General features: G+C 62.8%; 1 protein-coding gene across 1 annotated transcript; it reads left to right on the top strand.

Annotated features, from left to right (window-relative positions):
• The first annotated feature begins 566 nt into the window (after positions 1-566).
• On the top strand, positions 567-24,421 carry TTC34 (tetratricopeptide repeat domain 34). Its single transcript, XM_042997097.1, has 11 exons — positions 567-658; positions 919-1,011; positions 1,775-1,839; positions 4,137-4,961; positions 10,228-11,050; positions 12,305-12,530; positions 13,635-13,839; positions 15,021-15,187; positions 16,191-16,461; positions 17,240-17,454; positions 20,367-24,421. Exons 1-11 carry the CDS (start codon positions 567-569, stop codon positions 20,892-20,894), a joined length of 3,510 nt encoding a protein of 1,169 aa, XP_042853031.1. The 3' UTR covers positions 20,895-24,421.
• Positions 24,422-24,513: the final 92 nt, after the last annotated feature.

Here is a 24,513-nt window from a genome sequence, read left to right as displayed (position 1 = left end):
TTCCTTCCCTCCTTCCTTCCTTCCTTCCTTCCTTCCATCCTTCCCTCCTTTCCTCCCCCCTTCCTCCCTTCCCCCCTCCCTCCCTTCTTCCTTCCTTCCTTCCTTCCTTCCTTCCTTCCTTCCCTCCCTCCTTCATCCCCCACCTGTCAGGTACCTGCTGGACAACTGTAGCCGAACCTTGCTCTTCGGGAGCCAACATCCCAAGGAAAAAAGCCAACATCAGGCAAGCACACTGTGCCAGGTGGCAAAGCAAATGAGGCGGCAGGGGGGAAGAGGGAGCTGCTTTAGATGCAGGGGTCGGGGGGAGGGATGGTCAGGGAAGGTCTCTCTAAGGAGGGACGATTGAGCCCAGACCTGAAAGAAGCGAGAGAGGAAGTGTCAGGGAAGAGGAGCAGGCAGTGCAAAGGCCCTGGGGCAGGACGGGCTCCTGGAGGAACCGGTGGGGTTGGGGACCTCAAGGGAGCCAGGACGGCTGGGCTGAGTGACCGGCGGGGGCGGGGGCAGTCCCATGGGCAGGAGCTGTTAGTTCAGGGGAGCCCCAGAAGCCTCCTTGATAAAAACGCCTGATGAAGAGCCGTCTCCACTGGCGCCTAAACCGAGGCTTCACCCACAACAGCGCCCCTGACGCAGAGACGGCCCTCGGCCAACCGCCAGCCCTGTAATTGAGACTGAAACACGCAGAGCGACAGGTGGGCGGGTGGGTGAGGGGAAGGTGGGGGCGCCCCTCCCCCGTTGCATTATTGATCGGGAGGAGCCGCCCCGTGACAGGTGTGGCCTCCGCCTGCCAGGCCGAGGGACCGGGCCAGGCCTGGGGGTGGTGCCCCGCGAGGAGGAAGCCCCAGGATGAGAGGGCCTCCCCGCAGGCTCCAGGCTCCAGAGGACGCCGACACCCCCTGCATCCTGCCTGTTCGGCCGCAGGGACGAGAAGCTGAAATTTCATCTGGTGACGACCAGGTCCCCACCCACTGCTGTCCCCGGATCCCTGCCGGTGTCCAGCCACTGTGGCCACAGGTAAGCCCCTCAGGGTGAAGTAGGGGCTGCTCGGAGTCCCGAGGGCGTCCTGAGCCTGGCAGCCGGGGGGCCCCCGGGGGGCTCACACGCCCTCGGACAGCACCCCGGGGCTCACGGGACGCTGGATGGATTCTGAGCCCAGAGAAAGAGCCGGAGCCTCAAATGGCCGCCCGGCCAGGAAGCAGCCCTGAGCGAGCCCAGAGTCACCTGTTAGGGGCCCAGGAGCACCCTGCCCACCCGCCTGACACGGGGCGGAAGCCACAGAACTGTGAGGTCAATCCCAAGGCCACAGCCAGCAGCCCGCATCCCTAAATTACTTCTGCTTCCAACTTCCCTGCCATGCTTCTGCTCACGCCTAAGACAATTCTGGTGACGGGGCTCAGAGCTCCCTTTCCAGCTGGTGGGTCTTTATCCCCGAGTCGGCCGTGACCGGGTCGGCATCCAGAGCGGGGACCACGCGCCCCCGCGGGGGGTCACGACATGGGTGCCCGTGTCCCTCGGAGCTGCCACTCCGTGGCTGGTTCAGGGACAGCAAGGAGTCCTGCAGGAGACCCCCTCCCTCCCTCTCCGGGCCGGGTCTGATAAGCCCGGGGCGCCTCTGGCGACCCGGAGGGACAGCCCCTGCGGCCCCTGTTCCCACCAGGCTCGTGATCCACACAGCGCTTGTGGGCTCCTCACCGCAAAACCCCGCTTCCCCTAAAGCTGGGGATGAGCCGTGGCCTCCCCTCAAAGACGCCACCTGTCCTGTCCTGTCCTGTTCTAGAGGACACAGCGGCACAAGGGCTCCGCCTGACGCTGGTCAGGGAGTCGGCTTCCTGTCGAATTCAGGTCAGCCCACGCACACGTGACACCTGCTCATGGTCCCGCCTCCTGAGCCCCCCGCCCGGTGCCAGGAGGCAGGGGCCCTGGGCTTATCCGCCAAGTGTATGGCTCTGAGGCCGGGGGGCTGTGGCCACGGCTCGTGGGCCACTGAGATCACCGGGATCGTCTGGCCTGCGCCTGCAGGCGTGCGGGCTCCATGTGCAGGGCGGAGAGGCAGGAGGCCCATCAGAGCTGACGTGCTGGTGAGAGGCCTGCCGCCTGTGCGCCCCGGGCCCCACACGGCCCCATGTGGCGGCCCCGCTCTATTATGGCTTTTGCCTAATTAGGGTAATTTAAGTGAAAGTGATCAAAGCGACGGGAGAGCTCTTCATAAACTGTCACCACCGCGTTCGTTCGCGGCTCGGGGGCTCTGCCCTTGTGAAAGTCGGGGGGACGGGGCCCTGCCAGCCACGCCCCCCCGCCCCCTGCACATCTGGATCCCAGACTCTGCCTCTGCCCGTGGTGCCCTCCCTAATGGGCCGAGAGGCCACATCCCAGGAGCGGGATCCCCGGGAAGGACGTCAGAGATGCGACGGCCCCCACTCCCAGGGCCCCCACCACCCTGCCTCATGGCACCTGTGTCGCCCCCCCCCCACTCCGCCAGAGGCACCCCAGCCTGTTTCCCTGAGCCCCGCAGAGGAACCTGGGTTTACCTGGCATCTGAGCAACCTGAACTGGGAGGGGCCTCGCCCAAAGCAAGAGGATCTCTCCAGGGACAAGCTAATCACTGACTCTCCCCCCCACCCTCCCTCCACCAGCCACCTGTGCAGGGCTCAACATCTCAGAGCCTTGCTGCTACCTCCTGCTGGGGTGGGGACGGCAGGAGGCAGAGGGGGTTCCTAAAATAGCACCTTCCTCGGCTGCAGTCAAGTTGACCCTGGGCCAGCAGGCTGAGGTCGCTGCTCCTTGCAGCCGAGGGACCTCTCCCCAAGCAAGGGCAGGCCCTCTGCTCAGCACCGGTTGTCTGGGCCGGACCCAGGAAGTCAGCAGAAAGGGGCTGCATGCGCAGATAAGGGTCCACCTGCAGGGTGTTGGGAACAGCCCGCGGGAACACCCACAGGAGCCCACGTGGAGGGGGTGGCCCGAGAGCCGGCTTCCACGGAAGCAACCCGCGGGAAGAGGGGCCGGTGGGGAAGGGGCCCCGAGGCAGCCAAGGCAGAGTTCTGGGCGGCCAGGCCTCAGGCTCTTCTCCGCAGAGCTCCCTCCTCCTCGGTGAGGACGGTGAGGATGCGGTGAGTGCCGGTCCCGGTCCCCGGTGGCCCGAGCCCCACCTCCCGCAAACTCGGGGTTCTCTGCTCAGAGGCTGCCCAGACCCTGGCCCTGCAGGGCCGCTCAGCCCTCCTCCTCCCGGACCCTTCCCCGGGCCAGGGCCTGGGGGCGTGGCGGGGGCCCGGGGCGAGGCAGAGGGCGGGGCCAGGGCCTGGGGGCGGGCAGAGTCTGGGGTGGAGCGGGGGCCCAGGGCGGGGCCAGGGCCTGGGGGCGGGGCGGGGCGGGGCGCGCCCGGCCGCTGGGGGCGCCGCTGAGCAGCCGGGACGCCGGGTGTTGACTTTCTCCCGGGAAACGGACCCGGCGACGCAGCCCACCCCCCGCAACCCTCCATGCGGCTGCGCGCGCCCCGCTCAGCCTCGGAGCACAGGCGAGTGTGCGTGTCTGAGCGCACAGGCGGGTGCGAGTGAGCGTGTGTGCATGCGTGTGTGCCTGGGTGAGTGCACGCGTGTGTTCTGTGTCGCAGGGTGCTTGTGCGGGTGTCCGTGTGTTGGACAGCGTGTATTAGGTGGGGCTTGTGTGCAGGCGCTCTGGGACCCGAGAGAGAATGTCCCCGAGTACTGTCGTTAGGACTTCAGGTCGGGTTTGGCAAGGGAGGGAGGGGACTGGCAGGGGCTAGTCCCCGGGAACCGACCTCAGAACTGACCCCCTGGCCTGGGCCACCGACGCTCCCCACCCCCACCCAGGAGCCAGGCAAGTGCCCCTCACCTCCCCAGCTGCCCAGGGCACCCACGTGGAATGGTGGACTGGGGAGGTGGGCAGAGGTGCGGCCCTGAGTTTGGGCGGGTCTCTGCAGATTCAGACAGTTGAGAAGGTGGCCCCTGTGACCAGGACAGGGAGGGGGTCGTGTGTTCCACCTTCCTGAGGGGTCCTCCGCCTGGGTGGGGGCCGGAGGGGGGGGAGGCAAGGGCCTAGAGTCCCTGACCCCGCAGGCCCTGACACTGGGGTCTCAGTGGGGAGGGTTGCGGACTAACCACACAACCCCCTCCCCACCCTAGGTGCCCGTGAGGACTGGACACGGGCCCTTCGCGGGCACTGCGTGATGTCGGCCCAAGAGCTCGTGGCCTGCCTCTGCCGGGAGGGAGACCGGCACCTGGCCCTGGGAGAGCCCCCCTTGGCCACCGCCTTCTACCTGGCTGCCTTCAGCTGCCACGCCCCCTCGGCCCTGCGGAGCGTCCGCGCTGCCCTGGCGGAGGCACAGGGGGCGCCGGTGGTGGCCACGCTCGAGGCCTGGTGCCGGGGCGACAGCCAGATCCCGCCCATCCACTGGGACGGTATGGCGGTTGTGTCCCTCACAGGGACCCTGGCCTCCGCGTTCCTGGCCGCCCTCTGCCCGGACCACCCGGCCACGGTCCTGCACTCCCTGGCCGGCCTGCTGGCACACGGGCACCACGAGGAAGTGGTGCGGCGCTGCGACAGCCTGCTGGATGCCCACGGCCAGCAAGCCCTGGAGCTACAGCTGACCCGCGCCCTGGCCCGCGTCCTGTCCGGGCTGCAGGCCGACGCGGGCGCGGTCGACTATCTGCAGGCCTTTGCCTCGAACGCAGACCGGACCGTGGCCTTCGTTCGAACCCACCAGAAGCCCTACCTCCCCGTGCTGATCGGCACCCTCCAGGACTACATCTCAGGGCGCCGGGAGGCAGAGGACAGCACCGGCCCGCAGGAGACCGCCTGCCGGGGACTCCTGGCAGCCCTGGACCCCGGGGGCACCTGGAGCCACGCCCTGTCACCGGAAGCCCTGCTGCGCAGCGGCAGGTATGAGGACTGCAGGGCAGCGTGCAGCCGGGCCCTGGAGTCTGACCTGGTGGGCAGCGGCCCCCAAGGTAAGAGTGTGGCTCTTGTCCCCTACGTGCCGGGTGGAAGTCGCCCAGCCAAGCCTTCACAGTGTGCTTCAGGGCTGGTTACGGTGCAGTGGTGGGGGTGGGGGGAGGGTGTTCCCGGAGTGAGGACAGCACAGTGACCAGATGGACAAGCCCCTGCCCTTACAAAGCACCCAAGAAAAGGAACAAATAAAAAATGTGCTTAGAAAAATGGACCGTGCAAGGTGCCACTCTAGCTGGGTGGTCAGCGGGGGGCTTCTTGGAGGAGGTATCATTTGAGTTAATACTGAAGGGTGCCAGGCAGCAGAAACAGAACATGGCAGGTCCCTAAGAGAGACAGAACTTGGGGTGTCCGTGCCACTGAATGGAGCCGTAGTAGCCGTCAGGGGGCAGGAGCAGAGGGAGAAGGGAGGCCCTGAAGAGATAGCTGTGGCTCAGCCCTGCCGGCCCTGAAAGGACTTTGGACTTTACCCCCAGAGCAGCAAGGAACCATAGAAGAGTTTTAAACTACGGAGAGATGTGCTCTCGGCTGCATTTCTAGTTCCTTCTGTCTGCCGTGTGCAGAATGTGCCGAGGGAGCCAGAGTGATCACAGAAGATGCTAAGAGGCTGGGAGGCTGGGAGGAGGACCAGGCTGGGGGGAGGACTAGGGCAGGAGGAGGACCAGGTTAGAAGGAGGACCGGGTCGGGAGGAGGACCGGGCTGGAGGAGGACCAGGTTAGAAGGAGGACCAGATCGAGAGGAGGACCAGGCCGGGAGGAGGACCGGGAGCAGATGGGAAAAGGGGCCATGGGGGACTTAGGCACCCCCAGTTTGAGATACCGCTCCTCTCTGGTCCGTTTACTGGGTCCTCCTCCGGTGGGGGGCTGGGACAGAGCGTGGGTCAGTGGGTGAAGTCCCAGGAGCCCCACGCCACCCTGCCACAAACCCTCTAAGATCCTTCCCGGCCGCGCAGCCTCTCCCACCCTTCCCCATGTGCACGTGGGGCTGGTGGCTGCACTGGCCTCTGAAGCTCACTGTTGCAGTTCAGTGAAAATATGTGTCCAACCCTTAAAATGGTGTCACCCATTAAGCACTCAAAAACATGTCCCTTGTGCCAGTCATGTGGACATGTCATTAGGCGGCTGAGCACATGAGCCTTGAGATGAGAGGGAGCTTGGTTTTAGGAAGAGGTTTCAGAATCCAACACACAAAGAAGGGGTTCAGAGTTAAGGGTCTAGACAGGGAGACGGGGGCAGCCGGGCACCTAGAGATGGGGAAAGGCAGTGCCAGCCGCCTTCCCCTGAACGCTAGGTGGGCAGACGTTTTAAGGTTTGACGTGCATCCTCGCTGAACGCACACAGCAAGCGTTGGGGGTGATCCAGCCACACCCCCGGGGCCGTGAAGTTAGACCAGTGAGCCACGGGGGCACACGGAGAGGGAGGCTCCACCAGGCCACCACCAAGGCCCCGGGCCTGGGAGTGAGGCCACCTTACACCTTCCCGCCCAGGCAAGCCACCAGATGACTGTAGGCATGAGGGAGCCCAGGTGAGATCACCAGAACTGCTCACCTCCACCCAAGTAGCCCAAACTGAGAATGAATCATGGGCTCTTCTGGTTGTCGAAACGGTCATTGTTTTCAGCCACTAAGTTTCGGGGCAGTTTGTCACACAGCAGTAGTAGCCAATACAACTGCTGACCCACGGCAACAGGCTTTGATGCGTGTTTCAGCCAAAACTCAGTGAAATAACAGGGGAGTTACAATTTCCCGTGTCCACGATCGTATTATTCACTACCTTCATTAATGGAAGGAGAACGTATGATCGTCACAAGGAACTCAGGAAAAGCAGTTTGGAATATTTTTGACACAATTTTGACAAATGTACGCAAAGAATAGAAGGGAACGTCCTTCACTGAGAAAGATGCTATCAACACCTGACCCAAATGTCAACTTAACGGTTGGGAGAAGTCTTCCGTTTAAAGCCAAGAATGTGGTGGCTCCCCACCTCCCCTGTGTCCACGATTGTACTAGAGATCCTAGCCAATGCAACAAGATAAAAATAAATAAATGACGGACTAGAAAGGAAGAAACAAAGTTATTCCAGACAATGTGATTAGCTACGCAGAAAGCCAACGGATACAGCAAAAAGGTATTAGGTATAGGGACAGAATTTAAATGGAGGTACAGAACGCACTGACATTTACAGACACGAGCAACAAACATAAACTTTATCATTTGAAAATATACCGCTCACTGTAGCGACGGAAAATAATTGGTTTCAAAGAGCTATAAAACTTTGTGGAGAAAATTATAAAACTTTATTTAAAAACAATAAAGAATACCCATGTAAGTAGATATCCAACGTCCATTGTTAGAAAGAGTTGGTATTACAATAGAAGGGCAAAAAAACAATAGCAGACAAGACAAAGAAGAAGAAGAAGGGGAAGGAGACGAGCAGGAGGTGGGGGGGGAGAGGGGGAGGGGAGAGAGAAGGAGAAAATGGAGTGGAAGACAGTGGTATAAAGATTTCCCCTACCAGTCAATACAAAGCTAAACTAACCAATACCAAAGGTTACTGACTTCAGGGACAGATGGAAAGAGCGATAAAACAAATTCGAAAGGCCAGAAACAGACCTGTGGGCATCCAGAAGTTGATATGTGAGAGTGAGCATCACAGGTCTATAGGGAAAGAAGACGACCATTATTTAGCGGATGCTGCTGATTCTGCAAAAAAATAAAAATAAGTAAATTCCAGGTGGATTATGTGATAGCTACGTTGTAGAGTCTCTAAAAGAAAATGTAAGAGAACGCCACTCTGATTTCTTGTGGATGGCTGGACTTCTTAAGACACAGAAAGTGGAAACAAAGGGAAATTTGTTGTGTTTGATTAAATTTAAGATTTTAAGCTTCCATTTTGCCCACAACTATAGGAAATTAAAGGAAAATCGACATCAGAGAGAAAATATTTGCACAATATACAATGGGCAAAAGATGACTACTTAGAGTATTTGGAGAATTCCTACATATCAATAAGAAAAAACATTCAATATGAGAATTGGCAAAAGCGTTTCCCATAAGAGAAAACACAGATGGCAAAGAAATATGAAAAATGTTCACCATCATGGTAATGATATGAATGCAAATTAAAACAATGAGATACCACTCTCCACCCACCACATTGGAAAAAATAATTAAAATTTTAAAAATTGGCCTCGCTAGTAATCAGGAAAATTAAAATTAAAGCAACAGTGGAATAGCATTTATATCCCCCCGTATTGTCGAAATGTTTAAGTCTCACAATAGAAGCGTCTGGCTTCCATAATGGTGGACGAGCTTGACTGGACTGTGTCCCACAGGTAACAGTGATAAAATCTGGCCAAAATATAAAATGCAATCATTTGAAGGCACCGAACGGTGACCAGACGTACGCCACGCGAGAGGCACAGGCTTGCAGCTTTTTGCCAGAGGAAGCCCCCTCAGTCCATGTGTTAGCCAAGTAGAACAGGAAGCTGCCGTTGTACGGGGTTGAGAGGTTGCAGGACAGAGTTCCGGCTGCGAAAAGTGGCTGGAAAGTTTAGAAGGAAAGTCCTGAAGAGGGGGGAGCCACAGAGGGGGTTAGACCCCAAATCTGTGTATTAAATCCACTTGAATCCCTGATGGGCCACCAAAGTGCACATCCGTGGGAGAGACTGGGTGGTCTGAAAGAACAGCTTCTGGGAGCTTCAAGGACTCACCAGAGATTTTAGCTGGGCCCAGCAAAGAGAAGACGGAATCTGGGGGGTTGATCCTGTCCACTGTAACTGCCTGCTGACACAAAATCCCCTTCGGAGGAACATAACTGAATCCAGAGTCTCTACAAAACACCAACCGGACATGCAAAGAAACTGGGAAATAAAATGGAAGCCACAGTCAGGAGACAAAGAAGTCAACAGAAACTGAGCCCAAGATGATCCAGGTGCTGAACTTAGCAGACTAAGGACTTGAAAGGAACTATTCCAGATGGATTCAAGAACCAAAGGAAAATACGGTTACAATGAATGAACAGATGTGGAATCTGAGGCGGTCAATGGACACTGGTTTTAAAAAGAATGAAACGGAGATTCTAGATTTGAAAAATGCAGAACGTACTGGAGAAAGCAGAAGAGCCAGTCAAGGTGAAGATAGAAATTATCCGGTATGAAGAACACGAGAAAAATGAGCAGAATCTTGGTGACGTGTGGGACAGTGTCTGGAAGTCTGATTGGGTAACTGGAGCCTCAGAAGAACAGAGAACACACTTCCATGTGGGTAAATAGGTAGCAGATCCCCACGGGCCCCAAGGGCTCTCCGCCTACCGCAACTCCCTAGGACGTGAAGTATTGTAAAACTCAGGCATAGAATTTTGTTCAGAAACGAGTAAAGGACAGGAAAGGCCCAAAGCATCCTACTTTGCCACCAAGACTAGACACGGTGACCTTGTTGGTTGGTTGATCTCAGGGTGCGAGATTTTTCTTTTTTTTTTTAATTTTTTTTTTTACATTTATTTATTTTTGATAGAGAGAGACAGAGCATCCGTGGGGGAGGGGCAGAGAGAGAGGGAGACACAGAATCCGAAGCAGGCTCCAGGCTCCGAGCTGTCAACACAGAGCCCGATGTGGGGCTGAGCCAAAGTCAGAGGCTCAACTGACTGAGCCACCCAGGCGCCTCGAGTGTAGACCATTTTTAACCCCATTATAAAGCAGAAAAGGAAACTGAGGCACAGCGAGATTCCCTAAGTGGCCCAAGGCCCCCACTGTGTAAGCAGCACTGGATGTATCTATCCTCTACTCGCTGGCCGTGACCTGGGGCTCGGCTCCAGAGGGAGGCGCTGGGTCCCAACCCAGCCCAAAGATGGCCAGCAGCAGAATGCTGAAGTTCCAGCCATCCCCTACCAAGGTCACAGGGTCAAGAACCTCCGCATTGACCCCGGGGGGTGGCCTGATCACAGAGAGGGAACTCAATCCCCAAATCCATCGTTAAAAAGTAAAGAAGTTTTCTAACTAAATTTCCCTGTGGGCTGAGCGGTGAGACTGGCTTTGAACCCGCTGGCAGAGAACACTGCCGGACAGGCGCCCCGGCTGTCCCGCCCGATTCTGCCCTGTCACTAACGGTCCATCTTCGGGATGCGATGTCCTGGGCTACTGGGACACTTTCGGGAGATGCCACGAGGTGCTCCAGAGGGTCCAAAGCGCCGCACGGTCGGGGGCTATAGGTGACACCCCGGAGGATGTGGCCCAACAGGCAGGACCAGTGCCTCTGTTTCTCTCCCCAGGTGAGCGTCTGGCCGCCCTGCTGGTCACCCGCGCGGCCGCGGCCTTATTCCTGGACGGTGGGGCCCGGGACCTGCTTCGGGACCTGCACGAGGCCTTCCGCCAGAGCCCCTCGGGGGCGCGGAGGCAGTTCGAGGCGGTGCTCTCCGCTGGGGACCGAGAGCGCGTGCGGGCCCGGGCGCAGGAGGCGGCGGATGTGGGCTTCGTCCACTTCCGGGAGGCCGTGCGGGGCCGCGCTGAGCTCCGCGAAAACTCGGGCCGCGAGCTGCTGGCCCCGGTGGCCCGCGCGCTCCGTGTCCTGCTGCGCATTGCGCCGCCCGGGGAGCGCCCGGCCCTGGGCGCTCGCTTGGCTGAGTGCCTCCTGCTGGCCGGGGACACGGCGGGCTCCCGGACGCTGTGCGAGCGCTGGCTGCAGCCTGCGCGCGCCGGGGACAGAGCGCCCCTGTTGGCGCTGCGGGGCTTCTGCGCGCTGCACGCCGGCGACGCGCGGCGCGCCCGGGAGGACTTCCAGGAGGTGGTGGAGCACGGCCCGCCGCACCTGGGCAGCTGCGTGCGCGCGCTGTGCGGCCGAGGGCTGCTGCGCGTGCTGACGGGTAGCACGTTCCTGGGCGCGCTGGACTATGTCACCGCCAGCCGGCTGCAACCCGAGGAGGCCTTGCTCGTCGCCAAGGCCTACGTACCCTGGAACCAGCGGGGCCTGCTGCTGACCGTGCTGCGGGAGGAGGGCCGCAAGATGCTGCAGCGGAGGCCAGACCTGGGACACAGGGGCGCACCGGGCCGCCGGAGGAAGGCCGCCGAGATGCACAGCCCCGCCGCGCAGGAAGGGTAAAAACTAGCCAGGTGCACCCCCGGGGCTGCTGCTTCTTTCTGGTCTCCTGCGAGGTAGCTAGGGTTTGTGCGTCTTCCCATTTTACGGATGAGTAAACTGAGCCGGGAAGCAGCCGCGGGCGGGGTGGGGAGGGGGGATCCCTAAATCATGGATGGCAGCTTCAGCGCGGAGCCCAGCCAGGTCTTAGGACTCTCAGTCTCAAACGATGTGATGCTTTGTGGGCCTTATGGCCCTAGAAATTTAAGAACTCAAAAATGGGAATGGGAATGTACGACTTGCCCACCACCGCACCGATAACGTTCCCTTCTAGTTGTTTCTCCGGTGCACACACAAAATAGAATTCACCAGAGTGTGTGCTCTGTGTGCAATTTTTAGCCCACTGCTTTTTATTCAGCAGCTCCTGAACGTTTCCTTGGCCCCTAGATTCCTTCTGGGGCAGCTGGATAGCGCACCCCGGGAACATTCCCCGCGCGTTCCTAGAGCTTTTGCCCTTTGTTATAACGCAACATCTCCACGATGTTTCCTTCCGCCCCGAGAATGCGCGCGGAGGTGGGGTTTCTGAGTCCGGCGCACGGCCCCCTGGGAGGCCCTTGAGCCCAGGAGCCGCCTGCCTGCCCATTCAGCCCCACACCCCCGCCCTGATGTTTGTGTTGCAGATGTTTTGCCGGTTTGTTCAGTCAGTGGGTGAATCTGCAGCTGTTTTGACTTGCAATTCTGTTTGCTGAGAGGGGGCAGGAACGTGTTTCCGCAAAGCTAACAGCACGGAGCTGGGAGCCTCCTGGGCCGGGAGGGGTGGGGGGAGTGTTTGAGGTCGGCTCTACTGCCACCACCCACCCTGCACATGCGCGCGCGCGCGCGCACACACACACACACACACACACACACACACACACACACACATCTTCCTCTGCCTCCAGGATGCTCAGTTCAAATCGCTTTAATGTGCTGCTGAGGAGGAACTTTCCCCGAATGAGATTGGGGGCCCTTTGGGACTTCTTGTCTCTGGGAATTGACAGATGCCAGGCTCCGTGGCAGGACAGGGCAGAGAGTGAGCGCCCAGGGTGCACGTCAGAGGGCGGCTGGAGCTCTGGACACCACGTGTGTGAGGGGCCTTCTGGCAGGAACCAGGCCTCTGTAGTCGGGTGGGAAGGGAGGTGCGCGGACCAGGTGCCGGGGGTAGAACTTGCCCGTGGCCCGCCTCACTGGGCAGGTGGAAGGGGCGCAGCTCTCCCCCGCTACTCTCTCCACAGCGATGCCCACGGCGTGTACCAGCTGGCCACGCTCCTCACGGAGCTGGACAGGGGAGACGAGGCTTCGGGCCTCCTGGGGGCCGATGCCCTGTACCGCCTGGGCCGCCTGGACGACGCCCACAAGGCCCTGCTGGTGGCCCTCTCCCAGAGGCCCGGGGCGGCCCCCGTGCTGGCGAGACTGGCCTTGCTGCAGCTGAGGAGGGGATTTTTCCATGACGCCCACCAGGTGAGGAGGCCCCCCTGGGCCACAGCCCCCTGGAGGGCACCAGGCCCTCTGGCCTCACTCTGCAACCCTCAGCCTGGACTCCGGAGCGGGCAGAACTTGTCCCAGCCCCGGGCTCTGCCGCCGCGGGCAAGGCCCCTCGCCTCTGTGACCCTCAGTCTCTTCATCTGTGCCCTGGACTTACGGGTTTTTGCTGAAACAGCTAGAGCAGGTGCCCCAGGGCCCAGCAGGTCTCCGGCACGTAGTAGGTGCCTCCTAGTTGCTTTCGTTGTGTTATGAAGGAAAAGGGCCAAGAGTCAGGTGTAGACGGAGCTTCATCCCAAGTCTTCCAAGTGAACTAGGCTTGGAGGTGACCCTGCTCAGGGAGGGGGATGGCAGAGGTGCCGCTGGCCTCGCCCCGCTCCGACACCGCTCTGCTCCCAGGAAGAGCAGGACTTCACCTCCCTCAGGTGGCATGAGGGCTTCCCGTTGGAACCGGGGTCCGAGGTCATGTTCCAGGGGAAGGTGTCAGGCTTTGGGTCAGACATTCGGGTTCCCTGTCTCCGTGCGCTAGGCCACGCGGGTGGGCGGGGAGGATGCCCGGGACCTTCCGCTCTGGGACCTGGGTCTTCAGCGAGCGGCCGGCAGGGGCAGCAGCGGGTCTCTCTGTGGGACCCAGCGGCTCCGAGAGCCGCGGCCACGCCCACCCGGGTCTCGCTCCGCCCGGAACGGGCTCCGGTCCCAGGGCATTTGCTCCTCGCCTTCCGAAGGACTCCGGTGCCCTCTGTCCCCTTAGGACTTGAGAGCCCCCTTTCCCCGCGCTTCCCGTTTGGACCTGCAGCGTGTGGGCCTCCGTGGCTCGGAGGAGGAGGTGCGGCTCGGGGACACTGGGACCCCCGCCCCCACGGCGAGCAGCCCAGCGCGTCCCCCCCTTCCCGGCGCTCTCTGGCCGAACGCGCCGACCGAGGCGGGAGCCCGTCCCCTTAGCCCCGCCCCCTAGCCCCGCCCCTGGAAGCTCCACCTCGTGGGCCACGCCCCTGCCCCCCTGCGAGGGGACCTGGGGGTGGAGGGGTCCGGGCATCCGGCGCAGGGGGGAGGGGGCAACCCGGTGACTGCCCTGCCCCGCAGCTGGTGAAGAAGGTGGTCCAGTCCGGGGACACGGCCTGCCTCCAGCCCACCCTGGACGTCTTCAGCCACGAGGACCGGCAGCTGCTGCGGGGTCACTGCCACGCTCGGGCCCTGGCCATCCTGCGGGCGCGGCCAAGCGGGGCCGAGGGCGCGGCCCACACCAGGGAGGCCATCGCCTACCTCTCTCTGGCCATCTTCGCTGCAGGTAGGAGCTGCCCGCCCGCCCCGGGGTTCCCATCCTGTGCCGGGTACGCGGGGGCAAGATGAGCCACGCGGGGGTAGGGGGTCAGAGACCTGAGGGATCCCAGCACGCTCTTGGTTCACGCCTTGCCCTAGCCCCTAGCCGTCCAGGCGAGCATGCTGGGAGACCGGCCAGACCGGCTGGGACCTGAGCCGGGACCCCCAACACACACACCCTGGGCCCTGTGGGCAGGAGGGAACGAGGCCATTCCCCCAGCTTGGCCCCCTCCCTCCAACCGGGAAGAGTCCTGGCCCCCTTCAGCCCTTCCTGGAAACAGTGGGGGTGTGTCTGTAGGAGCGAGCCTGCTGTCACCTTCTGCCCAGCCAGCGCCATCCTGGGCGACGGGGCCTCTTGAAGTGGGGCCTTCTCGATGTGGTGGCATAGGGCGCGCATGCTGGAGGGGAGAGGCGTCCCCAAGGACGCGCCTCAAATTCCTGGGGCGCGCGGAGATTCAAAGTGCGGACTTTGGATCGGGTCGTCGGGTGGATTCCTGGCTCTGCACTTACTAAGCATCTCCTCGTTTTCATCTTCTCAAAGTGGGTGATGGAGACGCCGGGCTGAGAGGCCGGGGTGGTGAGGACTGGACGGCAGGGCTCACGGCCTGCACGCACTAGTGGGGAAGGGGACGTGAGCCAGAGCATCCTGCAGGGCCCGGTGTGCTGTTCTCTGTGCCCATCACTGGACAGACGACCAGAGGGAGCGCGGTGGCCGTCTCCTTGGGGAGGGGCCCGAGAACTCAGAGGGCTCCTCCCTGCCCACCTGGCACCTTCCCACGTCCAGCTGTTCCAGCCCCGAGGACCCGTCTGCCTCCGGGACCCTCGGCTGGCCTCACCTCAGATGCAGCCCCAGTGCCCCCTCCTCTTGGGACCCCTGTCGGACTGTCCACCAGCCCTCCCGGATGCCACCCTTATGGCTGGGCTCCCTGTGCCCCGCAGCCAGTGCCCCCAGGTCAACCCAGACACAAGATCGTGTCTTGGTGCCCAGGGGTCCGTGAGCTCCCCAAGGTGGCCCCGAAGCTGGGGCGCCCCTGCCCTGCCCCACCGCTGGGCACCAGCAGATGCTGGATGGGGGCAGATGCTGTACCCTCCCCCCCCCCCCCGGCCCAACAGCGGCCACGTCCTGATGCCACAACCCCCTTCCTCCAGGGAGTCAAGCAGTTGAGTCCCTGCTCACCCGGGCCCACTGTTATGGGCTCCTGGGCCAGAAGAAGACTGCCATGTTTGACTTCAATTCAGTGCTGCGGGCTGAGCCGAAGAACGTGCAGGCTCTGTGCGGTCGGGCACTTCTGTCCCTGGCCCTGGACCGGCAGAAGGTACCAGGCCCTCCCCTCCCCGCCTGGGACTGGGCAAGCGGGGTTAGGGGAACAGTGCTTTGGGGGAGGGCCACCCGGGAGGAACCAGGACACCGCTTTCCTTCTGGGGCCCAAGGGGAGAGGGAGCAGGGCCAGACCGTCCTGAGCGTGAGACGCCCCTTAAAACTCCTCCTGCACGGGGGCTCCCGGGACACTCATCATCACGTCCTGTCATCCCAGGTTTCAGGAAGTCTGTCCCTTTCATCTGAAGAGCCCCCGTGCCTCCCAGCCTCAGTGAGCTCAGGCTGTGCAAGCCCTCGGGGCTACTAGACCCCCCCCCCCTTCAGCTTAACATAACAAGACCGCAGCTGCCTTCTTGGCAACCACCCCGAGCCGTCTGCACAGAGCCCAAGGATTCGGGTGGTCAGCATGCAGGGACAGAGGTGGGAGGGGACGCACTGGCAGACCCAGGACAGGGGCTTTTCCCAGAGAAAACCTGCACACAGGCAGCCACAGCTGAACGGCCCTGGACAACGGCACCTCTCAGCCAAGAGCAACGTCACAGCCCGGTGGTTGAAGCTAGGTGGCCGCCCTGAGGCGCTGCAGCCCAGAGGTGGCCTGCCTGCCGGGGTTCCTAACCGTGTAAGGGCCGTGTGCTCGGGGGCTAGGAGAGATGGTCCCAGACGCTGAGTTGAGAGCCTCTAGAGACAGTGCTGGCGTCTGCCCCTCGGGAGTCCTGAGTCTCCCCCAAGGGCACTGGCAGCCTGGCTTCCGTTCCAGCCTGTGGCGGGCTCTTCCTCAGTGTGCCCTCCCTGGTGCCAGCCATCCCTCCCTTTCCGGAACCCCAGCATCCTGGCCGCAGCTCCCCATGCTCTGCTCTGTGCGGCTCGCCGGCCGGGCCGTCCTATCGTGCAAAGCCAGCGGCCCGGCTACGTGCCCCTTCTGGCACGGCCAGCGCCCAGGCCCTGGGAGAACACTTGACAAACGCCCGCGGGGACGCCTTCTGCCCCCGCTCTCCCCACAGGAGGCCGTGGACGACATCCTCTTGGCTCTGAAGCTTGATGCGAGGACAGCGGTCCCTGAGATCCGCTCTCTGAAGCCAGAGGCCCAGGCCCTCATCACCCAGGGCCTCTCCTCCCGCTGCCGGGCCCTCCTGAGCCAGGCGTCGGACGCCAGGGCCCCCCTCAGCGACGAGGACGCCCAGGGCCTCATTGCGGCCGGGGAGGCGCTGGTCGCAATCGATGGCGGGCAGCCGGGCTGGTACATCCTGCTGGCAGACGTGCTCACGGCAGCGGGTACGCTCAGCCCGGGTTCGGGGCACGCGGGTGTCCGGCTCCCGTCACTCCTGGTGCTGTTCTGTAAAATGAAAGGATTCGGTGCCTCCTGGGGTCCTTTCCACCCCAAACCTCGGCCCTGTGACCTGGTCCCCGCGTGGGGCCTGGGGTGTAAGGGTCCAGAGCTCGCAGTCACCACCAGGGCCCCCTGCAGGGAGGAGAAACAAAGGAGCGGTTTGGGTTTTCACAAAAGGACCGCAACACCGCGGCCTCCTCGGCGGCTCGTGCGTTTATGCAGCTCGCGTGCACCAGGGTCCGGCGACACCAGGCCCTGCCCTAGGCGGGCTGGCCTCATGCCCACGCGGGGCAAAATCCTGAAGTTGTTCTAGCACTAACGTGAAAGGGGAGAGCTCTCTGCAGCCTGCCTTTCCCTGGCCTGTCACTGTCCCACCCAAGCCTGTGAGGTGCCCTCCTCAAGGCCTAGACTGCCCTGCAGTAGAGTATAAATTCCTGTGAGTGCTCAGGAGAGACCCTCCAGGTGACCACTGTGAGGCTCAGAGCCATGCCAGGGGCTTTCGTGACCCCCACCCCCACCCCAAGTGGGGAGGATCGGGCCAACAGGGAAGCTGCGACTGGCACGGTGTCGGCGTCTCCTGTTCCCGGAGCCGAGCCCCTCCATCATCTGGCCTCTCCCTGGGCCGGCACTGAGCAAGAGAGGCTGTGGCCAGCTTCCCACCTCTCTCTCCCGTCCCCCGTCCCAGCCCCCCCCCCGTGACCGTCCCTCCCCGATCGCCGACAGGCAGCTACGAGGAGGCTGGCGCCTGCCTGCAGAAAGCCCCGCAGGCCACCCCCCTGTCGGCGGCGGCCCGGGCCCGGTGGGGCCTGCTCCAGCTCAAGAAGGGAGACGTGCCGGCCGCCGCGCGGGATCTTCAGTGCCTGGCAGAGGCGGACGCCCAGGAACTCAGCTTCCTGCTGCAACTCCTAGAGGCCTCGGAGCGGCACAGCCTCACCCAGGTGCGCCCCACGGAGCCCCCGCCCGGCGCCCCGGCCCCTCGACCCGGGCGGCTCTGCCCTCCCCTGCCCTCCCCGTCTGCCTGACTTCAGTTGCGGTGGGGGGGTGGGGGTGGGATGGGGACACAAGCCAGTCTGGCCAGCGACCCCAGCAACCTCCCTCGTATGCATGAGACATATGAGCCACAAGTGACAGGGCCGGGGAGAGAGAGGGGACCCCTGGTCGGAGCCGGCCAAGCCAGCCAGGAGCAGCGGCCCTCGCAGGAAGCCCGCTCCAACCCCAGGTCGGGGAAAGAGCGGCACGTCCCTCCCAGTGAGAGCGTGGCAGGAAGGCGGGCTCCTGCAGGCCGTGAGCTGACAGGGCACCACGGCGGGGCGGTGGGCTGGGGTCACCGCCTCCGGCTGGCTGATTTTCCGATCGCTGTCTAGTCGACGAGAAGACACCGAGCGCCTTCCAGCAGCGCCGTGGGCCTCGTCTCTCGGGGGAGGCAGCGGGAGGGTTCACTCTCGAGAGTACCGGGATTGAAAAGACCCTGAGACAGGGCCGTGGGGTTAACAAGGTGGCACTGGAGGCGAAACCATGAGGGGACAGACAGGCCAAGGCAAAGGCGTGGAGGTAGGAAAGCGTTCAGAAAGTTCCCAAAAACCACAAAACGGGTGGTCAGTGCAGCTCGTGTGGATGGAGGAGGAGGGGGTTGGGGGAGGGTGAGAGGCTTCAGGGCCGAGGGCTAGTGGGGGCCAGTCTGACGCAAGAGCCAGCGGGGCAGGGGCAGAGGGAAGGGGCTGCCCCATCCGCAGGCTGGGGGCAGGAACCCTGGCGGCGGGGGGAGACGCTGGGCTGGGGAACAGACCCCCGGAAGTGGCTGAATTGCACCTGTGGGGAGGGGGAGGGAAGTGAAGGGACCACCGGAAGGGGAGGCCAAGAGCACAAGCGGACCGGAGTCCCAGGGACTACGAATTAAAGCGCCCTGCGACCTGAGGCAGGTACCCCACGTCCTCACGCCTGCTGTGCCCAGGACTCTAGTGGGTTCTAGTTCTCGCGGTCCGGCAGCAGAACGGAAACCCTACCGGGGGCTTCAGCCAGGGGGCTTAAGAGAGGAAGTGGCTGCACAGGCATTAGGGGTGGAAACAGCGAAGAGACGCAGGAGGACGAGCTGCCACCTTGGCGGGGGGGGGGTCCCGTCTTCAAAACCTGGAGCCCCCAGGGAATCTCTGAGACGGGTCTGGCTGGGGTCTCGGCACGGAGGAGACTGGTCTGGGCCGGTTCGTAGGAGGGAGCTGGGTGGTCTCTGGGCGCCCCTGAGGGGTCTGGGGGGAGGGTGTCTCTGAGATGGGAGGAGGGGGGAGGGGAAGGGGTGTCCGACTCCCTGGCGGGGATGGTGCCAGGCGGGAACGGGATGGGATCTCCGAGCGGGAAGGGGGTCAGGGGGGCTCTCCGAGCGGGAAGGGGGTCCGGGATAGGGGCTGCGAGCGGGAAAAGGATGAGGGGGAGGGGCCCTCCGAACAGGAAGGGGATGGGGGGGCTCCGAGCGGGAAGGAGTGGGGAGGGGGGGTCTCCGAGCGGGAAAGGGGCCCGGGCGGGGGGCTCCGAGCAGGAACAGGGGGCGCAGAGGGGCGGCCGGCAGGCTGCTTGAGGCTCCGGGGCGCAGATCGCCCGGGGGAGCGTCTGCGCGACGCCGGGCCGACGCGGAAGTGACCCCGAGAGGTGGAGCCCGCTTCCGGCGCGCGCCCCGACCCCCGGCGGCCCGGCGCATGCTCCGCAGCGGCCCCTGTCGGCCGCCGGGACCGGAGCCTCGAGGTTCCCGGCAGGTGCCGCCTCCCGCGGGCTCGCGCCCCCGGGCTGCCTGGCAGGCGGCGCCCGGGCAGCGTCGCTCGGACCCCGGACCCCGGGCCGGGCCGCCCCCTCCCAGGCCGACGGCGTCCGTGCGGGCCCCGCGATGCTCGGCGCCTCTTCGGGGGGCCGGCTCGGCTGCACCCCGCCGCGGGGCGGAGGGAGAGGGGCGGCGGGAAAGGCCGGCCCCGGGGGCGCCGTGTTCTCCAGCGGGAGCCGCTGTGGGTTCCTGGGAGAGGGGTTCATCCCAGGGGGCGCTGGGGGAGCCGGAGCGCGTGGAGGCAGGCTTTGAGAGTAGGCTTCATCGGCACCCACGTCGGCTCAGAAAGTGAGCCGGGGGGGGGGGGGGGGGCGGGCAGAGGGGCGGCCTATGGGCCGCAATCCCCAGCCGGGGCCCCCCCAGCCCCTCCGCTGTACCCGGCGGGGGGGGAGGGGGCAGGGCTAGGTTGGACGGTGCCCGCTGACCTCTGGCCCCGCTCTCCTCACGACACCACTACCAGTCCCCGGGGGGGGGTGGGGGGTGGGCAAGCACAGTGAATCCCAGTCCCCGGAGGTCACGGTGGCCCATGCGGGAGCAAGTGCAGTAGTTTCTCGGCGTTGAGTCTGGCTCTGCAGGAGCGGCTCGTGGACCAGAGGGAGAAACCCACCAATGCTCAGCGGCCGCCTTCCTGACCTCGGGCAGAGGAGGGGGCTCGGGGACGGAGCTGGGCAGAGGCGGTGCTCGCGAGGGTCCTCGGGGCCAGCGCAGCCGCGGGAAGGTGGGCAGTGTGGGATCCGTGGGGAGGTGACTGCAGAGAGGGGCTGAGGCGGGGAGGAATGAGGGAGGAGTTCACCGGATGGCAGAAGCAGTGGGGCTGTGAGGAAGGGGAGGACCAGTGAGGAGAAGGCAGTCCATGGGGGACCCCTCTGGGCGGGGTTACAAGGTGGAGGGCTTGCAGCCCATGTCCCCTCCCGTGTACTTCCCCTCCTGAAGCTGCCAGCCGCTCTGGCAGGTCAGGAGCAGAGGCCAGGTGTGTAGGGCTGGTGAGGGGCCCGCAGCTTCCTGGACCGACCCGCCCTGTGTCCCTCTGTCCCCTCTGTGCAGGCTGCAGCCCGGGAAGCCCACGCCCTCCTGAACTCAGGGCAGCCGGGGCGAGCGCTGGGCTACTGCTCGCTGGCCGTCCTCGCAGGTAGCAGCGATGCCCGTCACCTGCGCCTGAGGGCCACCTGTCTGGCTGAGCTGCAGGAGTTCGAGCGGGCACTTGGGGACCTGGACCGTGTGCTCCGGGAGGATGGGAGGGACGGTGGCCTCCCGACGCAGGTGGAGGATTTGTGCTCCCGGGGACGCCTGCTGCTGAGCCTGGGAGATGAGGCCAGGGCCACGGGCGCCTTCACCCGGGCCCTCGAGCTGGCGCCCGCGCTGGCCCAGAGCAGCCTGTGGGAGCGGCCAGGCCGGGACCCCACTGCCCAAGTGTTCCTGCATCGGGGCCAGACCTTGCTGGAGGAGCAGCGCTATGCAGAGGCCTGGACAGCCGCGGAGAATGGCCTCCTGGTAGACCCCGAGCACAGTGGCCTGAAGAGGCTAAAGGCGAGGGTCCGGAGGGAGGCCTCCTTGGGCTGCCGGCTCCACTGACCCCGTGCTCTCCGGGCCCGGGGCACGGGTCGCCCTGTCGCCCCCCGCCTGGGGCTCCTGAGCAGCAGGATACTGTGGGCCTCACCCACGTAGATCAGACTCAGCTGGGAAGCGAGAGTCTACAGGATCAGCATGTTTCAGGTTAGCGAGAAGACGTTCGCGATAGCGTATGGATAGTATTACGTCATCGCAAGACGACACAGCTGGAAGTTAATTTTGTAAAGTTCCCTGCGGGCGACACAGCTCTTGGATCCGAGAGGAGATCATACCTGAAATCAAAGAATGTTGAAAAACTAATCCTAACAAAACGTGTGCGAAGAAGCAGCTGCCGGAGGTAGTCAGAGCAGTGCCCAGGGAATGGGCAGGCCCCAAGGAGATTACCAAGCAATGAAAAGAAAACGAAGTACGTGTTCCGTTCAAGAAGTCAGAAAAAGACAGTAAAGCAAGGGAAACCAGGAGCTAGGAATTAAGGACAAAAGCAGAAGTTAATAAATTAGGAACAGAAGGATAGAAGAATGAATAAACCTAAAACACGGTTTCTCAAAAATAAAGCGGATGAACCAACAGCTAACTTAGTGGAGAAAGCCCAGGGTCCCTCCGCTGGGCCGTCCTGCTGCTGTCAACTCCAAAGGTCTTTAAACTCGTTCATGCCGAGAAAAAGGAAGAAAAGCTTTCAAGTTCATCGTTGAAGAAAGCATAATCTCAACCCAAAGAACGCTGCAAACCAATTGAATTACCAGTTCCAGAATCCTAAATATCATGCTTGGCTCGGCAGCACACGAACCGAAATTGGAACGAGACACATTAGCGTGGCCCCTGCACACACCTGTCTTGCAAAAGTCCTAAATATCAACGAGCCCAAGTCCAGCGGCGCGTTCACACCACACCTCGAGCAACGTACACGGCAATACAAGGACGGTTCAGGGTGGGGGACGCTACGGTCTATCGTAGTAATCGGGCTACGGGGAGACAAGTCCTGTGGCCCTTCTTGGGGGCTGCAGGGGGCAGGGTGTATGGTCACACTGGACAGATCCTACGCCTTTGGATTCCTTCCGTTGTACTCGGGAAGTTCTGGCATCTCGTCTTCCTTCACTAGAGACCACGAGTGAGGGTTGCACTCGGCCACGGGGACCGGCAAAACCACCGGGCACACCGTCTCCAGCGTCTGTGGGGGGCGTGCCCACGGCCTTAGCGCCGACCCAGCCCAGAGCTGTGTTCCCTCCGCCGTGGCCTAACACCCTCAGACTCCGTTCCCACACAGAATTCCCAGGGTCCCCTGTGTGAATTAGCACAATCTTGAAATTGTTGGGGTGCATATGCTGTTTCCTCCAGGATTAGACGTTGTACCTGCCCCCTCCCCCAGGATGCTGAGATTACACCCCTTTTATGGGTCTAGAGTCCCTGGGTGAGGGAGGGGGTCATGGAGGTTGAAGAGAATGAGCATCCTTCTTTCTGGGCACCTGACCCCCACGAGGCTCTCAGGGTTGATGATGAAAACAAGGTTCGTCTCCTCCCACACGAGGACGGGCTGCACCCCTGGAAAGGGGCTCGGGGACTTGGGGTTCCAAGTTCTCAGCTTCATCTGAGCCCCCTTCCTACTTCCAGGGTCGCATCCCTTTGCAGTCAGCGCCCTGACTTCTCACAAGAAAGTTGACGTGTCTGTAAATGCGACCAACTTTGTAATTACACGGCTCACGGGATTACCTGTCGCGTTTGACATTCAGCAGCACTGGCCCGTGCTCGTAACCGGGTCCTCTCAGGGCCGCCATGGAGCCCCCTGACTCCCGGGCTATGACCTGAGCTGGTCATTTTCTTCCTGTGTGTGCTCCAGGACACTCAGGAGAGCCCACCCCCTGCCACAGTCCCTGCGGCCACCATCACTGCAGGAACGGCCACACGCCACAGGGCCTGGGCTCCCACGCCCCCTGATTCAGTGGGTGCGTCACAACCACCACGGTGACCGCTCCATCACCATCAGTCGCGAAGCCCCTGCACACCACAAGTCTCCCTTCCCGACGAGCCTGGCCGTGCAGACAGGCCCAAGGACACAACCGAGCCAGGCCCCAGATCTGTCTTTGTAGGTCTGGTGGCAGGGACCACTCTTGGTACCAATTTACGTATCAGTCAGGGTCCACTCGAGACGGAAACCACACCCATGATTGCAATGGCAAGGGTTTAATATAAAGAATCGCTAATTAGCTAAGAAGGTGGCAGTTATGTAACGGGTAGAACCCTAGGGACCATGGAAGCAGCAACCACAGAGCTCAAGACGGACGAGCAGCCTCTCCGAACAAGCTGCCGTCCGTCACCCACAACCCCCCGCTGGGTGACCGAGCTCCCCTGCGCGTGCCCCGTGCCCCGTGTGCTATTTGCCGACCACACCTCTGTGCCTGGCACGGACCATCCGTTCTCTCAGACTCTGTGACGGCTCTTCTAGGTGAGGGGACTGGCTTGGTGGCTCAGTGACAGAGACCAGGGGCAGTCAGACCCCGGCCCCTTCTCTCCTGTGCAGGGGACCCAAGGCCTGATGTCAGGAAGCAGCTGTCAGGGAGGGTGTGGGGGTGCTCCCACAGGCCGGGAGCTTTGTGAGTGCTCTGGGAATGTCCTCAACTTCCTCCAGCCCGATTGTCTCCTCTGAGCAGGGCGCCTCGCGGCTGTCCACAGCACGGGTGGGCAGACCCGCGGGGAGATCTGATCGCTGCCCTGCAGAGGCCCAGAGACACCTGCCAGGTGGGGCCGGGCTTCGTGCAGAGGACAGGAGCTGCCCAGACGATCCTGCCCGAGACCAGGGGTGGCGACAGTCAAGGGCGGGTCTTAGACCTGCCCTCGTCCCAGGGCCGATGAGGGAGGTGGTGCCCACCCCTCCCCCCATGGGAGCCTGGGTCTCCAACCCCCCATCTCACATCTTTTGCCCAAGATACAGGCAGGGGTGAGCAGGGAGCCCCCACTGACCCCCGAGCTCACCTAGGAAAAAGGCTTAAATCCACCCTCCAGACTGTCCTGGGCACGATGGGATGGGGGCTGGGACTCTGCACCCAGGGACCTGGCCAGGCTGGGGGTCTGTAGCTCCCTGCCCTGTGGAGCCGTGGCTTCCCTTGGCTGCCAGGTACCCGAGCACCGCCTTGCCGGCCCCACCAGATGGTGTCGGCCTCAGCACCACGCCCCGCTGGCCCCTGGCTCACAGCTTCCGGACGGCTGCAGACAGAACCCATGAACCGGCAGCTTGGGTGGGAACGGCGGGGCTGGGCTCTGGCCAGCAGCCAGCGTCTGCATCCCGGCGGCCTTGGTGGCGGGGTAAGAGGTGGTACTCTGGCTGGAGCGTGTCACCTGTGGGGTCCCCAGGGCCGTCATGCTCTGGGAAGGAGCTTCGAGCTGGCCGAGCTGGCCCCCAGCCCGCTTCAAGGCCCCCGGGATGGGCAGTCCCCCGGCGGCTCACTCCCCTGACCTTGACCTCGTGCCCTTCCAGGCCAGCAGCCCAGGTGCCCCAGGCTGCCGGCTTCTCGCTCTGCCTGGGTTTCTGGCCTTCAGATGGGGTGGGTGCTGGGAGACAGACCAGACAGGGGGGTGAGGAGAGCCTCGCCTGGGCAGTGAGGGTGGGGTCGGCTATGAGCCCCCCTCC

Source organism: Panthera tigris, chromosome C1 (genome assembly GCF_018350195.1).
Source record: "Panthera tigris isolate Pti1 chromosome C1, P.tigris_Pti1_mat1.1, whole genome shotgun sequence".
Lineage (NCBI taxonomy): Eukaryota > Metazoa > Chordata > Mammalia > Carnivora > Felidae > Panthera > Panthera tigris.
Note: the sequence above shows the minus strand (reverse complement) of the source record. Positions and strands in the feature narration are given on the sequence as shown.

Bases quoted from the DNA above. Each gene is read 5' to 3' on its own strand.
- TTC34 (XM_042997097.1), top strand. From the start codon at position 567: ATGAAGAGCCGTCTCCACTGGCGCCTAAACCGAGGCTTCACCCACAAC. The intron at 1,840-4,136 runs GTCAGCCCACGC...TCCCCACCCTAG, and splicing joins CGGCTTCCTGTCGAATTCAG to GTGCCCGTGAGGACTGGACA. The intron at 12,531-13,634 runs GTGAGGAGGCCC...CCTGCCCCGCAG, and splicing joins TTTTCCATGACGCCCACCAG to CTGGTGAAGAAGGTGGTCCA.